At 39.6% G+C, this 16,583-nt stretch overlaps 1 protein-coding gene across 2 annotated transcripts in view; it reads left to right on the top strand.

The window, feature by feature from the left end:
* Positions 1-3,885: 3,885 nt before the first annotated feature.
* The window catches only part of USH2A (usherin), a 363,259-nt gene continuing 350,561 nt past the window's right edge, over positions 3,886-16,583 (top strand). Inside the window, exons 1-3 of one of the 2 annotated variants that reach the window (XM_079297512.1) lie at positions 3,886-4,160; positions 4,619-5,298; positions 10,512-10,677. In XM_079297512.1, the coding sequence (XP_079153638.1) occupies positions 4,814-5,298; positions 10,512-10,677 (651 nt within the window). In that variant the 5' untranslated portion in view covers positions 3,886-4,160; positions 4,619-4,813. Of the gene's footprint in view, positions 4,161-4,618; positions 5,299-10,511; positions 10,678-16,583 lie in introns of those variants that run through there. The other variant, XM_079297514.1, reaches the window with a different exon arrangement.

Raw genomic sequence — 16,583 nt, 5'->3', positions numbered from 1 at the left:
TAAAGAAAATGAAGAGTAGAAGACTAGGGGCAGAGATTTGATTGAGACTCTGGAGAAAGGTGTTGATGATGAAAACAGAGAACTGATCAATTGGGTACAGATAATCTAACCCTTCAAAAGGGTTGAAGGATAGAGGATAGATTGAAGAAAAAGGTTTGGTTTTGTTTGCTTTTTAATTTTTTCTAAGAATGGGCTAATAAAAAAGAAATTGGACATGTCCTATGCTGGTAACTGCCAGGAAAGCATATGATGGCTTGGGCTGTGAGAAGGTGTGGAGGAAATAGCAGGTGTTGTGAGGAGAGAAAATGTCAGTTATCAGAGCCCAAGTGCTCCAGCTGTATAGGATGATATTTCCTGCTTGGACAGGCCATTATTACAGCTATGATGGTCATTGAAAAGAAACTCTGTGTAAAGAACTCCTTGCAGAGGTTTCCTTTCTCTGGATTTACCATGTGGAGATGTACACTGTGGCACTGTATTTTCATGTGAAGGCAGCCTGCAAAGCTCGTTGCCTAAAAGAGTCTTTTGTTTTTGCCTTTCTAGTAACAAAGAAAGTTTTGGGTGCTAAAATAAGTGGTGTGATGTACTGTACTTCTAAAGCTGTTAAAAGGCTCTTAACAGCTCTATAAAATACTTGCCGCCTCCTCCTGTGCTTTTAGAAAATTTTACTCCAATATTTATTTCACTGGCTTATACAGAATTTCCTCCCCTTTAAAATGTAAGTTGTTAATTATTTCTGGGTTGTCATGATCAACTCCCTTCCAGCTATTAAAATGTACTTGCATTGTAGTTTTATTATTGCTTGCAAAATATTGGGAAAAAATAATTTTGCTAGACAGTTGAATTTGAACTATACATATTGACTCAGCAATGCAAATGGATCTTTTATGTTAATTTCCAGCAAATATTCAAATGGTGGAGTTTTACGGGAAAAAGCACTCATAAAAGCAAGTTTTTATCAATATTCCCTGAAAGTGAATCTTGAATGGTACACTTGAGCCTAATCTTTGAAAGTCATGCTGTGTGGGCTAGTTTACATAGGTCACTTCCGACTACAGGAAAAATTGCAGCATTCAGCTAGTCAGCACTGCACAAATTGGAGCTAATATTGGTTTTAAGGGGTTTGCAGAACATGATACAAAAGCAAGCTTGCAATGCACTGCAAAATTCTGCATTTTTTCAGAACTCTTTAAGAACAGAAGCAAACTGATGAACAAATTAGGTATCAAGACTTTTCCCATCACTAATGAAAATATTGTGAAGGTGCAGAACCACCTATGGTGTTTTAGGAGAGAAACTGAATACCTGAAATTCTACCTCAGTCATCCCAAGAATTATGATTCCAGGAAATAATTTAAAATTTTAAACTGTCATTGCATTGTGTAAGTATAAAACACACATGCAATTTTGCACTGCTTGTGCACGCTAGCTTTGTACAATTGTAGTTTTGATCAAATGTATTGCTGTATTCTCTTCATTCTCTTATTTTTTCATCCTACCAGAGGATCATTGTTACAAAGTTAAACACATTCAAATTTGGCAGTGGTCATGTTAAGCTTGCCTCTTATGGAAATGTAATTAGCCCCTGTGGTTTTACCATCTTCAACAAGATATTCCACTGAGCATGTGCAAATAGGTAAGTTTGAGGCCTTTTATTTGATTTTAGGAAGATGACTTCTCATATGAAAGTTTGCTTCAGAGCACTCAAACTTTAGACATGAGGTCTTTGAATTTTGTAGTCAAGGCACAGCTGCTGTATAACAAACCAGGCTTTCTGGTTTCTTTTCCTCAGCAACCTACCCTGACCTCCTAGAGCCTCTGTGTGTCCTGAGACTCTCTGCTGTCCATGGGTTAAGGAAACAACTGCTATGGAAAGGGGTTTTTTCTTTGGATTATGCTATCTGCCATGGATGGGTGTTGAATCATTAGGGTCAGGAGGCCAGTTATGTCACAACTTTCTGGTGCAGGTCAGATTCTCCAAGGACTCTGGGGCTAATGAAGGCTTTCTTTCCTGATGAAATGAACAGTTGTAACTAAAAGCTTGAAGCACTCAAATGACGTCACTTTCCTTGTTCCACAATCCTAATTCTGTTAAATGGGCATAATGTATTCTTCATGAGAATTCATTGCATAATGACACTTTTTTTTTGTTTGTTTTTTGGGTTTGGGTTTTTTTTTTTTTTTTTTTTGTTGCCTGGTAGGATTCCCTGTTTTCATAAATGAATGTTAAACAGCTTTTGAAACACTCCTGTGAATAGGGTCTGCATTTCCTCTTATATCAAAGTGCTTACTCATAGCTGTATTCCTCTCAAAACCACTCTCAAGTTTTTTTTTGTTTTTTTTTTTTTTTGCTTGTGGTACAGTTTACATTGCTTGCCCGTTCTTGGTTGCATCATTTAACCTTCTGCAGGTAGTTTATTGATTACACTCCTGATGAACAACAATGTAGTGATCTTTGGCCTGGGTAATTGTTGCTCTGCAATGTGGTTTCACAAGGTTTGTGCTGCTGTCTTGTGTGTTTGGATGAAATATACAAAGGGAAAAATTGTCATTTCTGCTTGTTATTTTGGGGAATAGAGGGTGTGCACTATGAGTCAGGGCCACTTCCCCAAACTGAGCACTACTGAAAGATACTATAGTATATTTGGGAGGTAGTGAGGCTGTCAAGTATTGGCAGAATACATTCACCACAAAATGCACTTTGTATTATATCCTGACTTTCCTTTCAGACATTTGTTAGACCTGCCAGGACTCTGCTAGAAAGGGATGGGAGCAAGCAAAACTTGATTTCATTTATTTATTTATTCATTTATTTATTTATTAATATTTCACAAATGCCAAGAAATACACACAAGCCAGTCCAATGCTTTTGACCACCTGGTAAGCTCCTACCTTGGCTGGGTTCCATGCTCATAGCTGTTCCTATTCTTTGATGTCCTGAGATGGTAGCTAACATCTAGGATTTTATTACCATATTTTCTGTCCTCTCTCCTGTAAGACCTGGTTTGTTCTGGATGTGCAAAAGCTCTGGCCATCGCACTGTCGATGGCACTGTGGTAGCACATGGTCTGACTGTGTTTATCCAGAAGTGCTTGATGGGCTGAGTTCTTGCATTGTGCCTCAGACAAATGTTTTTCCCCCGGCACTTCTGTGGTAAACAAAGTTCTTTACATTTGAATACTTTAGGGCATGTAATGCTGACAACAGAGCTACAGATGCTGAATGACTACCAGAACATGAAAACACTGCAAAATGACTGATAACACTTCAGCAGGAATTACTATTTATCTTTTATGACCTTAGGAAAAAGATCTGTATTAAAGCAGAGATGTTCCAGGAATGGTCAAGGAGCTTGTTTGATATGGGATGAAGGGCTTGTTAAAATGCATTAAGAGTTATGACAGAGGATGATTTCTTAGCAGTTGTAGATGTTGCCAAAGAATTTAGTCACCATGTAGCCAGTAAAAGTCCAAATATGCTAAGGTGACAAGTTACTGGAGGCAACAGCAGCAAAATTGTAGAGAAAGACACCAGCCAGGTTGCAGCTCACGCAACTTCCATAATAAAGATAAAATTTATAGATGCTCCCTATATCTTCAGGGGACTTATTAATTGCTGCTTCTCTGTCCAGAAACACAGGTAAACAACCCGCTGTAGCTCATGCTCAGCTCACCGACGACACCTTCGCAGCTCGCTCGGGGCCCAGCGCGGCCAAAGGCAGAAACGCCAGGCGGGAAAACCGCGCCCGGGGATAAAACCGCGCCCGGGGCTGTTCCCTGGCCGCAGAGTTTCGCTGTGGGAGCGAGCCCGGCGCGGCGCTCCCGTGCTGCGGGGCCGTGCCGCGCCGTGCGGTGAAGCTGTGCCGCTTTAACACGGCGCGGCCCGGGCCGGGGGCGGGGAAGGCCGCGCCGTTGCCGAGCGACGGCGGCGTCGCCGCGGGGAGCGCCGGGCTCCGCTGGCCCCGCTGGCTGCGCGCCGCTCCCGGCGGGCGAGAGCGCTCCCTCAGCCCTGCTCCCACCGCCGCCCCGCCGCTGGCGCTCGCTGTTAGAAAAAGCTCCTCCGCACGGGACAGATGGGGAACGTGGTTTTAATCAGCTTTGCCGAGCGCTGAGAGGAGCAGCCGGCGTGAGGTGGGCGGCGGGGGAAGGCGCGAGGGGACGGTAGGAACAGCGCTCCCGGCTGCCCGGGGAGCGGGGTGTCCATCGGGAATAGCGCGGTGGGGACGGCAGTGCCAGGGAGCGCCGGGGGCTGCAGGAGTGAGGTGCGACCAACTTGTCCGGAACGCTCAGCAGAGACTTTGAGAGGCCCAAGTTGCGCGGCCCGGCTGGCTGCCGTGTCCCGTATTCCTTAGTGTGACACACAAAGCCAGGTGACGCGACAGATCCGGGATAAACTCCGCTCGGCCATGAGCCTGCGCGCCCTCGAGCCCGCTTAATCCCACGGCCCGGGCTCGGGAAGTGTCTGGCCCCAGCCGGCACGGGTGTGCAGGTGGGCCTGCCGGCTGGAGTCTGGGCCAAGAATTCAAACCCTTGGACTCACTCCTAGCCGGGCATCGCCGCTGTTGGTGCAAAAGAGCAGGTTCCTCCCGCGGACTGAGTCTGTTTTCTGTGGTTTGCAGGTCCCGGCTGTCACCCACGTGCGTTTCGCTGGCCTGGAGACGTAGATGTCCCTTGCGACTGAGCCCTTGCATGGGTGTCTTGAGGATGAAACGCTACATAAACTCTTAAAGCACAGCACCTGAGGACATTGCTGCCGACATGGACATCATTATTTATTTACGTTTGCTTTAATCAGGAGGAGCTTTTTTGTAAACATGAATTGCCGGGCTCTTTCCTTGAGATGTCGTTTCTTGTTTCATGCTATTGAAACATTAATCTTAACTTATTATGACTCCTTTGTGTTGGTCAGCTCTCAGGGACATTTCCCTAGGCTTGAAAATGTGGGAGCTTTCAAGAATGTGTCAATTGTGCCAACTCAAGCCACTTGTGGGCTGCCAGACCGAAGTACTTTTTGTCATAGCTCAGTAGCTGTCCAAAGTATTATATCCTGCACTCAGAGGTTTTGTGTTCAGGAATGTCCGTATAGGTCTTCACCTTCGTCCTACAAACCACTTCTTTCAGAAGGCCTTGGTACCTGTATCACAGAGGACAAGAGGGACTTGCATCCAGGGTCTTCCAGAAATGCTTCCAGTTTTATTTTTCATAATCACAAGGATTGCTTCTCTACTCCCCGTCCTCCAAGGCTTGGAGCTTCATTTACATTAACTGTATGGTTGAAACCTGAGCAAGAAGGTGTAATGTAAGTAGTATTGAAGGTGTTTACTTTCCTGGTGCTCTTAAAAAAATTGATTGTTGTAGTCATGGTCATTATTAGCAAGCTCTTTAAACTTTTAAAAGGTGTGGTGGGAAACTGTGACGTTTATAGACCTGTATTTAGGTTGGGGTCTTCCCAGATGTCAAGACAAGAGGCTCCAGTTTCAGTGGCATTGACTCAGATGATAGTCCAGTGGCTTTCAGTGTTTGGAGCTATTCATACATAATGTGGATGCCTTTTCTCAAAAAGAGAAATTTACGTTTCAAATTCGCGTTCCTTCTAAAAGCTGCTAGAAAATCATGTTGTCACAGGGTTGTGCTGTTGTTTCTTTCATGATGGGAAAAAAAATTATCTAAGATGTTAGGACTTCTCCAACACAAGTTTGTCTTAAAAACAAACAAGAAAAACCACCAAAATGTATATTTTGGGCATACAGAAGAGAGGTCATAGTGTTCCTGGGGAATGTTGCCTGATTGGCTGACTGTGTTGCTGCTTTAACAAAGGATTCCACTATTTAAACTGCTAGTGAAATTTCACTAGGTGCTCACAAAATAAAAGTGGCTGAGCATGCTCCCTCTTCTATTTGCCTACATGTTCCATTTTCAGGAAATACTGCTGTTAGAAGTGACCTTTCAGCTTGACTGGGCCTTACTATAATGAAAAACCTGCTTTTTGAAAAATGCATCCCAAATCCTGCAAAAATAGTTTTGTCATCTGTCACAAAATGCAGAGCCTCCTACTCTTTCTTACCTTTGTTGTGCAGATCTTTTTAAAATAAAGCACACAAAGAGTTTGTTCCTTCAGATTACATGCCACAAATGGTTTTATACTTGTGTTCATAACTTATTCCTAGAATGCAGCTAATGGCATGCTTTGTTGAGGTATTCTTGATACTTATTTTGCATCCTGATGTGAAATAGTCACTTGTCTCAGGGTAGCAAAACCCTCAGAAAAAACAGAAATATTTAAAGTCATGATGTAAAATTATAGTATGTTTTATGCAGTGATAATTACCTTTAAAAACTTGACATAACTGTAGAATTTGTTGTTATGGAGTGGAAATAAATTATACCTGGAGAGCAAGAGGGACTTTTGAGTTGAAGTTAAATCATTTCAGCTGCTGGTATGTGTAAAGGCATCTTTGGAGCTTTGGCCCCTATGGTTTTCTATATAATGGTTGAGTCTTGAACGTCAGGGTGTCCATCTCTGGTGTGTTCCCATGCCATGAAGTCCTGTCCACACACATGTGAGCTCATCAGAGTCTCCTTCAGCAGAGCACATGCCTAACTTGAAGCAGAAGCATCTTGCTAATTTCCAAGCAAGCTGTTGCAGCGGTGTATTGAGTGAGATCTGTGGAAGTCTTTTGTCAATGGGATAGGCTTTGATGCATGGAGCCTAAAACAATGAAATGTTATGTCCTTAGTTTCAAATGATTAAGTGCTGTGAAGAAACCAGACTCTACTGATGACTGATAAGCCATGGACTAGTGTAAAAGATTAGCTTCCAATTGCTGCTGTGTTAATAACTACACAGTGTACATATTCCTGTTCAGCGGGTTTTATAGATCACTTTAAAATTTAAATGTTTTTTATTCAATTTTTGTAATAGATCACTTCATTCTTATGCTTTGTGTGATTTGCTGCTATTCAGCATATAGGAAAGACAATGGTAAAGCCCAGTCCTGAAAACTGAAGGTGGACAGCAGTTACTCCAGTGGCCAGGATGATATGACACTGTCCAGGTGCTTTTGTTTCAGTGGCACAGAAAGAACTCTGTTGATTTTTCTTTTTTTCATAAAAGGAATACTGAGCTCCACTTCTGGAGGAACAGCTGTTGCACATGAATTGCCATTGAAGCTTGATCAGAAGGCATTTTACAAGAGAGAAGTAATTTACTAGCAGACTAAGAGGCTTTTCCGTTTATTATATTGGTTTAGTGAGTCCTTCAGGTTGGCACATGAAATTTGACTTGTTGGATGTCCTACGTTTGGCAGTCCCTGATGGGGAATTGTCTCTCTGATGTGTCATTTGTGAGACCTTTTAAACCCTATTGTCACAGCAGAGCCTCACAGAACTGGGATGCATTCTAACAAAGTCTTTGTGTTTCCACTAAAGCATTAGGAAGATCAGCCAGAACGAGCTGCTCGTTTTTCAAGTGGAATGATTGAAAGTTTAACAAGGTGGTTTTCTTTACTGCCAAAGTGCTCTTACATCAAGTACAGCAGACCCATGTGTTGTGGGGATGCCATACTAATGTGGTTTTGTGCTGAATTTTATGTGGTCTTCCTGTGAGAGTGTGCACTTAGTAAAGAAGTTGGGAGTGTTGCTGCACAGCATCCCATTACATACTGTAATATTCTGATAGGCACATACCCATGTAAGAGAATAGCAGGATTTTTAATAGAAGTTACTGAGCTAGCTGAAATGAGAGAGTGATGTGAGGATCCAAGTCTGAAGGCCCTTTAAAGATTGCACATAAGCAGAGACACCAAAAATTTTCTTCATGAGTTTCATATACCAAGTTTTCTTGTGTGAATCTGGGAGACAATACACTTTGACACAGAGAGAAGAATCTGATCATGTTATGGATTTATTTGAAGCCCTGATGTTCTTCCAAGATGTTTAGTAGAGATAATTGTGGGCATGCTTTTAAGTCACTGCATATTGGAAATATTGAAGAAAAGCAAGAGTGAGAAAGCACTGACATTTGTAGTCCAGTCTTTAAGTTTTCTTTTCCTTTGGGCAGTAAGTGAGCAGAGTTCTTGCCCTTGAGTTTCATTCTTGCCTCATGCTTCCTCTCTTGCTGCATGAGTACTCATTAGTTAAAAGAAATGCCTTCAGTAAGCCTGTAGCCTGTAGGTAAGCATTAACACAATATAGGGATCTGTATATGATGACAGCCCTTCACAATGTAGTAGAAAAATAATATGGGTACAAGCCTTGCATATGTGAGTAACCATTACAGGCAGCTTATACCTATGTAGTGTGAACTGGAGAAAGTTCAGATGCCCAGATGATGTTGGTGGTGGCAAGAAGTGAGCTGAGACCTTTTACAAGCAAAAGTATTAGCAGGAATGGTCTGATTGTGAAGTGGGTAGCACATGGATTTTTTAAACTTTATTTATCTAAGGGACTAAAGTCATATGGCATTACTTATTATCCATTCAGATGTTTTTTTAATTAGGAATTAGATTATAAGGGATATATGTTTTGAGGTAGCATGCACCTGATTTTGAAACAGTGCAGATGTTCCCATTTGCTGCAGTTGATGTGTGGGCAGCACCAGTGCAGCCACATTAGATTCTCTAGAGTATTTTTCTCTTTGAAAGCTGACCGAGTGGATTTGTGTTATTGGCTTTTTTTCCCTCCAACCCCACCACTGGGATCTATGCAGTCAGGTATTGGCTCTGTGGGACTGCAGGTTACCAGAAGTCAAAGACTTCATAAAGAATAGTGGCTTCTCTCTGTAATCATGGCTGGAATGGAAAATCAAGCTCCGAGTCAGAAGTAATGCCTCTTCCTGTTTCACCTATGTTAGAACTAGTTTGGATTTTTTCTTTTTTCTTTTTCCTTCTCTCTCTTCTCTTTTCCCTCTTGATTTTCCTCTTTTACTGGTAAGTCACAATTCACATTTGTTCTTTCCAGTTTTCAAAGTGATGTACATCAAGGTCACTTCCCTTCTTAAAGTCATGACACCTTTGGGGATAAAAACAATGTGGGGATATTTGTTTTAGATAAGTAAAATAAACAAAACCCTGGATTATCCAATTATTGTTTATCCAGGAACTGGGTAAATCCAGTTCCTAAATATTTTGCTACTTAGCTGAGCCTTCCTTCACATTTATTATCTAACAAAACTAGCATGCTTACAAGCAAACAAAATATTGAAAAGACCAGTGGACAATTTATTAAGAAATGTGGTTTTAGTAAGGTTGGGAAAACAGAGCTCTTCATTTTGCAAGGTGTTTCATTGACAACATTTCTGCAGGCTGCAATAGTAACAGAAGGAATTATTTTTTCTCTTGGATTTAAAAGTGAATTAGTGAATAATGGCCATATCAAAGAACAGTCTTTTTGATAGTTTTCTTTTATAAATGCAGAATAGATGAAGACACATCAGTAGATAGGGGTTTTCTGGTTTTATTTTTTTTAATCTCTGAAGTATATATAAGTAAATACTAATTTCATACAAATCTCATATGCTTCTCTCATGTAACTTAGTGCACTAATTTAGTCTGGTGTAACTTCTAAAATATTTGACTTTCCATGGGTCAATACATTGAAAACTGTATTTCTCAAGCAGCTCAAATGGGAAGGGTAGAACTTTATCATTTTTTATTGTATTTGAGTGTCTTAATAAAATACATAGTTGTTACACAAGTGTATGGAGCCCGTGCTTTCTCAGGACTCTTGACATCATGGTGATTGGATTGGCAAAAACATTTCAGCAAATTGCAATGCAAAATAGGTTTCTGTAGATGGTATTCTCTGTACCTCATATGGCATTGTTGCATTTGCTATTGATGTGACTTCTTTGTGGGGAAAAAAAATCCTAATAAATGTCTGGATAGCCTTCTTGCCTTGCTCCAGTTTTTTGGATTGAAGGAAGGCACTGCAAAGAGGAGAGTGTAGGGTAAGCTGGTGTTAGGGCTGCCTTACCTGCACAAATTGGGTGGAAAGATGGAAGAGTTATTACCAAAGCATGTAATTTGTACTGCTTTTTGTGGTCATATTGCATTTGCCTTGACAAACTAAGGAAAATTTAAGTGCCTCCACAGGATGTACTAAGTTGCACAGTTTTGTAACAAAAGTGTAGCAGAGATCTGCATAGTCACTGTGATTTCTGTCATGGAACCTTTGAGAGAGGAGGAAAACTGAACCCGTCTTTCACCCCTAAATGAGCTGGAGTTGCAAGCACTCAATAAACAAAGCAAAACACAAAAAAAAACCTCAACCAAAACCCCCAAACAGTCAAAAAGCCTCACAGATCGAGACAGAAAATATCTTTGCTAAAGTTCTTTTACACTTGCTACATCCTGTGACTTTCACTGTCACAGAGCATCTTCTCAAGAGCTGTACTTTTAATGTTTATTTTAATGCATTTCTGGTTAGCATCACTTTACAGGATAGCACCTTGGCAAGAATGTGTATATGTGTGTGCCTCTGACCTTATGTTGTTTTTCTTGGTTATTTCCAAAGGTGTGTGATAGAAAAGGCTATTGATGGGCAGACTGTGTTCAAACTCACCATCTCTGAGAAAGAGACCATGTTTTATTATCGCACAGTAAATGGTTTGCAGCCACCAATAAAAGTAATGACACTGGGGAGAATTCTTGTGAAGAAATGGATTCATCTTACTGTGCAGGTGAGTAAAATAAAAACCATTTAATATTTGTTGGAATGCAACATTTGTGTGAGAGTGGTATAACTGTATAAATATAAAAGTATAAATTGGGGGATGTAGGTGATAATTCTTGAGTCTTGTGGATAAGGATCTTAATTTTAACTTAATTTTAACTTTTAATTTTAGGCAGTTGATGGTTTAGCACTGGAAAGAAATGCTGTGTCCATTCTTCTGAATAAGCAGACTGTACAAAACTGAAAATTCTTGCCTTTAAAAAATGAGTATGTGATGTAAAGAAAGGCATGTGCTAATATCTAACATTACCAGTTAGTCTTAGGTCTGATTATTTCTGATAGAAGGGAATGCCATTTTCATTTGTACATGCAAATGTACTTACCTTATGGAGTTGTGTTCCATTTAATTTTAAATACAGTGCACATAAGTAAATGTGTGAGTTTGTGCAGGATCAGTCAAGCTACTAAGTTAGAGCTATTACCTCTTATTTTAAGAATATGATTCAGAATTGTTAGAGCACCGTCCCTGTGTTCTAAAAGTCTTCTGTTGACATAACTTTTTAATAAGTGTACAAATATCCACTGAGGATAAAGCAAAATTGAGTTTGTTAAAATTTAAACTGTATGTACAAAAATCAGTAAACAAACATAGAAGAAATTAAAATTCATTTATTTCCCTGTCTTGTAATTCCCAACAGACACCCTAGTAAATTCTATTTGTGAGCCAAATTCAACTAATAATTATAAAACACAATTATCAGGTATTGAAATGTTTATCTTTTCCTTTCTTCATTTGCTTTATCCCTTCTATTAAATTTCATTTGGTCTACAGCACAATCAAGAATAGTTTTGTTGCTTTCTTGAAACTTGCTAAAAGGTATTGACTGTGATTGGGATTTTCAGTGCTGATCTTGTCACTTGTAAGAAGTATCTAAGCTGACGTCTTGATTTTTTTGCAGTTTTCTTTTTTCCAGGATAACAGCATGGTAGTGTGAATAAGATTTTGGCTGTTGGATTAAAAGAGTGACCTTAAGGTAGAACTAATGAACTTTACACTTCAAGGACTCCAAGGGTGCTATATTACTGCTGTTGCTGTCAGCTGCATTTTGTACCTCAGAAACTGCTAAAGCCTGGCATAGCCAAGTGAAAGTGAAAGAGCTGGTTAAATACACACACAGATCTTGAACTGCATTACAAAGGAATGTGAAGCACCCTGTGGAATTTGGATCTTTGTTTCTCTGTAGAAAGTTGTTCAGTTCCTAGCAGGAGTAAAGAAATAACAGCTTCTAGACCCTTAAAGAAACTGCAGGCTTAATGCCTTTTCAAGGTTTCAGAGCTCAGGGTAGAACCTTCCTGTGCTTGGTGCTGTTGTAGGATGCAATTTCCCATTAAAGATGATCATGGCTGCAGCCTGATCCATTTAGCCCTGGGCCTTGCTATCAAACTTTAAGCAAAGATTGGTTTGTTGGTTTGTTTATTTGGTTTTAGCAGGGGGCCAAAAGCATTATTTTTTTCCATAAATGGACAATGACGACATGAACAAGACCATACAAAAAGATGCACAAGTAACTTCCATCTGGAAGTGTCTGTGTCTCATACACCCAGATGCTAGGCAACAGACACTATGACAGTGGAGTGTGAAGTATTGGTTACAGATGTGAAAATGAATTTAGAGAGAGAAAAAATATGGTGGAACAGAAGATATGTTTGGAATTCAGGTGTAAGAGCATATGCCTATTCAGGAATGATAAAAATGAAAGCTAAATGGTGGAATAGCACCAAATAGTAATTAAATGATAAGGAGGAAGGAAAGAAGAAAGGATAGCACAGACTGAAAATAATTTCTTTGGAATAAAATAATTCTAGGGGAAGAGAAAGCTAGTAAATTAATTCTAATAAGGTAATCTAGGAATTTAAATCCTTGTATTTGTATTTAGATGTGTAATTTGTTAGAGAGAACCACTACTAAGAACTGTGCCATTGCAGAGACTTATTTTCCAGTTTATAGCTGGGAAATTTAAGTTCTGCTAACAAGAGCAGGGCCCAAACATTCCTGTGTGTTCTGCATGAAGGGTTTCTTCATCAAATAGTTGCTGAAGCAGAAAGTCTGGGTATACCAGCTTTGTTAAGTGATGAGGATGTTATCAGAGGTGTAGGTCTCAAGAATAATGTTGAGCATTCATAACTAGAGTCAGAAGAAATAGAAGAGTGAACAGTTCTTTGGTTTTCTAAGTACACTTTTGGGTTTCAAAGAGAACAAACACATTTTAATGAAACAAGGTAAACCTTGGAGTCCAGAGATTGAATGGAAAAAAAACCCAAAAACTGGAGATTTTTAAAAATTAATATAATATAATTAAGAGAAATTTCTGCCCTTAAAGGAAAAAAATATGAATATGAACTGCCCAGACTTATCTGTGTGAATAAGTACCCCTGCAGTTAGAGAGGGCAGACTGTGTGAGGACTGTGTGAGCAGAGTGTGTGAGCACTGGGGAATGGGGAAGCTGATTCACAAAGAATGCTGTGTAGGATAGAAATAAAACTAGCAAGTGGTTGATGTGAATTAGACTGTCAAATGGTAAACAATCCTTTCAATTTTTTTTGTGTAAGAAGGCAAGACTTGAGTACAGTGATAAATAAATACCTTTGTTCTGTTTTCAGGAGTCACAGAGCAAAACCAGTCAGGGTAACAGCAATTAATGTATGGAAACAAAAGTGATCATGAAGAGTGGAAACAGGAATTTTCAAGCTTATTGTGTACATGCTATGGCAAAGAGATGATCTTGGTCCAAAAAGTTTGGAAGAACTGGCATGTAAAATCCTGTGACAAAGAGATACTCTATTCAGAGCTACCAGTCAGAGATGGAGCTAAAAAGCTTCTATTTAGGAAAGATGTCATGTTGATGCCAGCCAGCAGCCAAGCACCTGGACCCTCCTCACCCCAGCTAGTGGAACAGGGAAGACAACAGAAATAGCAAAAGTGAGAAAAACACATGAAGGAAAGGGACTGGAAGGGGAGCAAAGGATGTAAAGTCAATCACTCACTACAGACTGCCCAGCAGCAGGCCACCTTGGAAATAAAGCTCCTATCTCCTCTCATTTCTTCTTCTACCCTAGTTTTTATTGCTGAGCATGAGGCTATTGAGTAAGGAGTATCTTTTTGTCCCATCTCCCTTCCCAGTTTCTTGGTCCAATCCTGGCTTACTGCTGATGTGGGATGAGGAGTTCAACTGGGAAAAGAGAAGGGCTTGACCCTGGGCAAGCTCTCTTCAGCAATAGCTAAAATACTAATGTGCTATCAATGCTATTTTAGCCCCACATTTGAAACACAGCACCCTACAGGGTGTTGTGAAAAATTTTACCTCTACCCCAGCCAAAGCACGTGCCAAGAGGGAGGAAAGAGGATCTTGGCAATGCAGACTTATGTCTTGATGCAGTGGTGTATGAGGATTTAGAAAAGATCTTTGAAGAAATAGATAAAGATGTGGAGCTAAATGAAAAAGGGGATAAAATGCAGTGTGGATTTCCTGTAGATAGCTCATCACTGTCTAACCTCTTAGCTTTTTTTTGATGAGAAAGCTGATTTTCAGGCAAAGTAAATGTGTCAGATTTCCTCTATCTGGAGTTGAGTTTAGCATTGATGTGACAACCTATGAGAAGTTGTAGGGTCAAAGGGAATGCTTATTGGAAGGGTTGCAATAGATACTGTTCAAAGGAACTTGCTTATCGTCCTGGGGAGGGGGCAGGCACAAAACCAATTGAATTATTTGAGAATTATTCTTTGGACATGCCCTGTGTTTTATTTTTGTTAATGATGTTGGCAGAAATATTACAAGTGTACCTATCATAGCAGCTAGTAACAGACATAATCAGAAAGGGAACAGTAAGATGTTGTACAGGAAGAATGGCATGACCAAAAAGACTAAGGGAATTGGCATGAATTAAAATTGCTATTACAAAATGCAAAGTAGTGAACTTGAAACTCCTCTACAAATTTTTCTACTGTTCTAGTTGTTTTCAGTTAGTGAGGGTCAAGTCTTTCAGGCTTATGAAAGTTTTAAGGTCCTTCTGTGTGTTTGATCTTAATTAAATGGTATTTTTCACTATATATTTTTAGGTATATATTAGCAAAAACTCTGAAGGTACACACTGGAGTAAAAGAGGTATAGCCTTAACTTAAAATAATCTGATATGCCCTGAAGTGAAACTGACAAAAAATTAGCATCTTAAAATCTTAACTTCTAAAGAAATAAAAAAGTTGAGCATAATTGAGGCCAATTGTGTGCCATAATATCTCTCCAAAGTGAAACCAATATCAGATTTATTCCAGTTATTAACAGCAGCACCATTGTGCATTTTCTTTTTCAGATTCAGTGTTAAGAATCTTGCACTTTCCCTTTCATACTTGAGAATTTACTTATTAAGAAGAGTGGAATTTAAACATGAATTTGCAGATACAGATGAGGCTGCTGAAACAGGAGATTCTTTGAGAACATGTCAAATTGATGTTTTTGTTTCATATTTGGTGTCTGCAATTATAAAAATAGTCTTTTTGCTAGCCTTTATTTTGCCTGATCATATCTGTGTAACTCTGCTGTGTTTTGGCAGACTATAGCATATTAAAAGCTTTGGAAAGTAAGTTTAAAATCTAAATGCAGAGAGGTAACCGTGACTGAATTACTCTCCTGGGAGGAAAATGCTCTTAGAGTGCCTATTGAAATCAGCATTATCATTTCAATACATGTCAAATATGAGTCATTTCCTAGTTTAGGCAAAATTTCTTTATAAATCTTTAAATCTTCCAGTTCTTTCAAGAAAAGGTTAAAGTACTTATGATTTAATGAGACCGCTTTACATCATAACTGTTTGACTATCAGGAGAAAACTTGTCCTTTCCAATTTGTGAAATCCTTTTATTTTCTGCATAAGTTTCTGAATACTTTACAGTTTGTTTTATAAGCAAAGAACCTGAGACTTAAAAGCAGGAAGGCAAACATTTATTCTATACACTGTATGTGTATGCCTTACTAAATACAGGGTGTTCTAAATTGTATAGTCCCTGAGTTTAGTAAGGACATGAGAATGTAAGAAAGCATTTTGATTTAACAAACCACTTTGATCTCCTCTTTGATGTCATTGCTTACTGTCTATTAAGAGTAGTTTGTCAGGTCCAAGAAGGGACAAGGAAGGAAGTGGAGAGTTTGCATTAATTCTGCATTTGGGAGCTTCTTGTCTGTTAATTGCAAATTGTGTGTTGAAAATATTTGTGAACATGCAGTCTATCCATATGGCTGGTGCTCTGCTCCTGCCAGACAGCAGAAATAAAACACATGTTAGTCTGTCATGTATTTGAGTGTGTGTTTAAAGAACTGTTCACAGGCACAATGAGCATGGAGCTGCTTCACCATCTATTCTGCTACTGTTATAGGCCATTCAGGTACTGCTGCTGGACATGCAGCCTCTGTGTTCTTTGATATGAGTAAAAGATTTTTGCTTTTTCCTGCATCCAGAGGTCCTGCTATGGTTCTTCTCCTCCTGTCCTGTGGGTATTAGCATGCTGCATGTGTAAATTTGAAAGCTCTGTTGTAACATCAGCTTCTTGAGAAAACAGGAAGGGTATTTCCCAGATGATTGGTTCTACTCACACTGTCTTTTAAACTACTTCTTTTCTTGCCTGAATATGAGTTTGAATGTATTTGCAGATTTAAATTTGCATTCTAACAGCTGTCTTGAAACTCAAGGCAAGGAACTTCACCTGGGCTAAGATTTTAATTTCAGAGAATGCCGAAAACACAGATTTTGTCAATGCCATCTTTATTCCACTTCTGGAAATTGCAAAATTTTTTTGGTATTTGTGCTTGCAAATACCACTGAAATCTGCCCAGACTCTGTTATTTATGGTAGGAATGGAATT

Source organism: Erithacus rubecula, assembly GCF_903797595.1.
Source record: "Erithacus rubecula genome assembly, chromosome: 2".
Lineage (NCBI taxonomy): Eukaryota > Metazoa > Chordata > Aves > Passeriformes > Muscicapidae > Erithacus > Erithacus rubecula.
The sequence above is the reverse complement of the archived record's forward strand: the minus strand, read 5'-3'. Positions and strand labels throughout refer to the sequence as shown.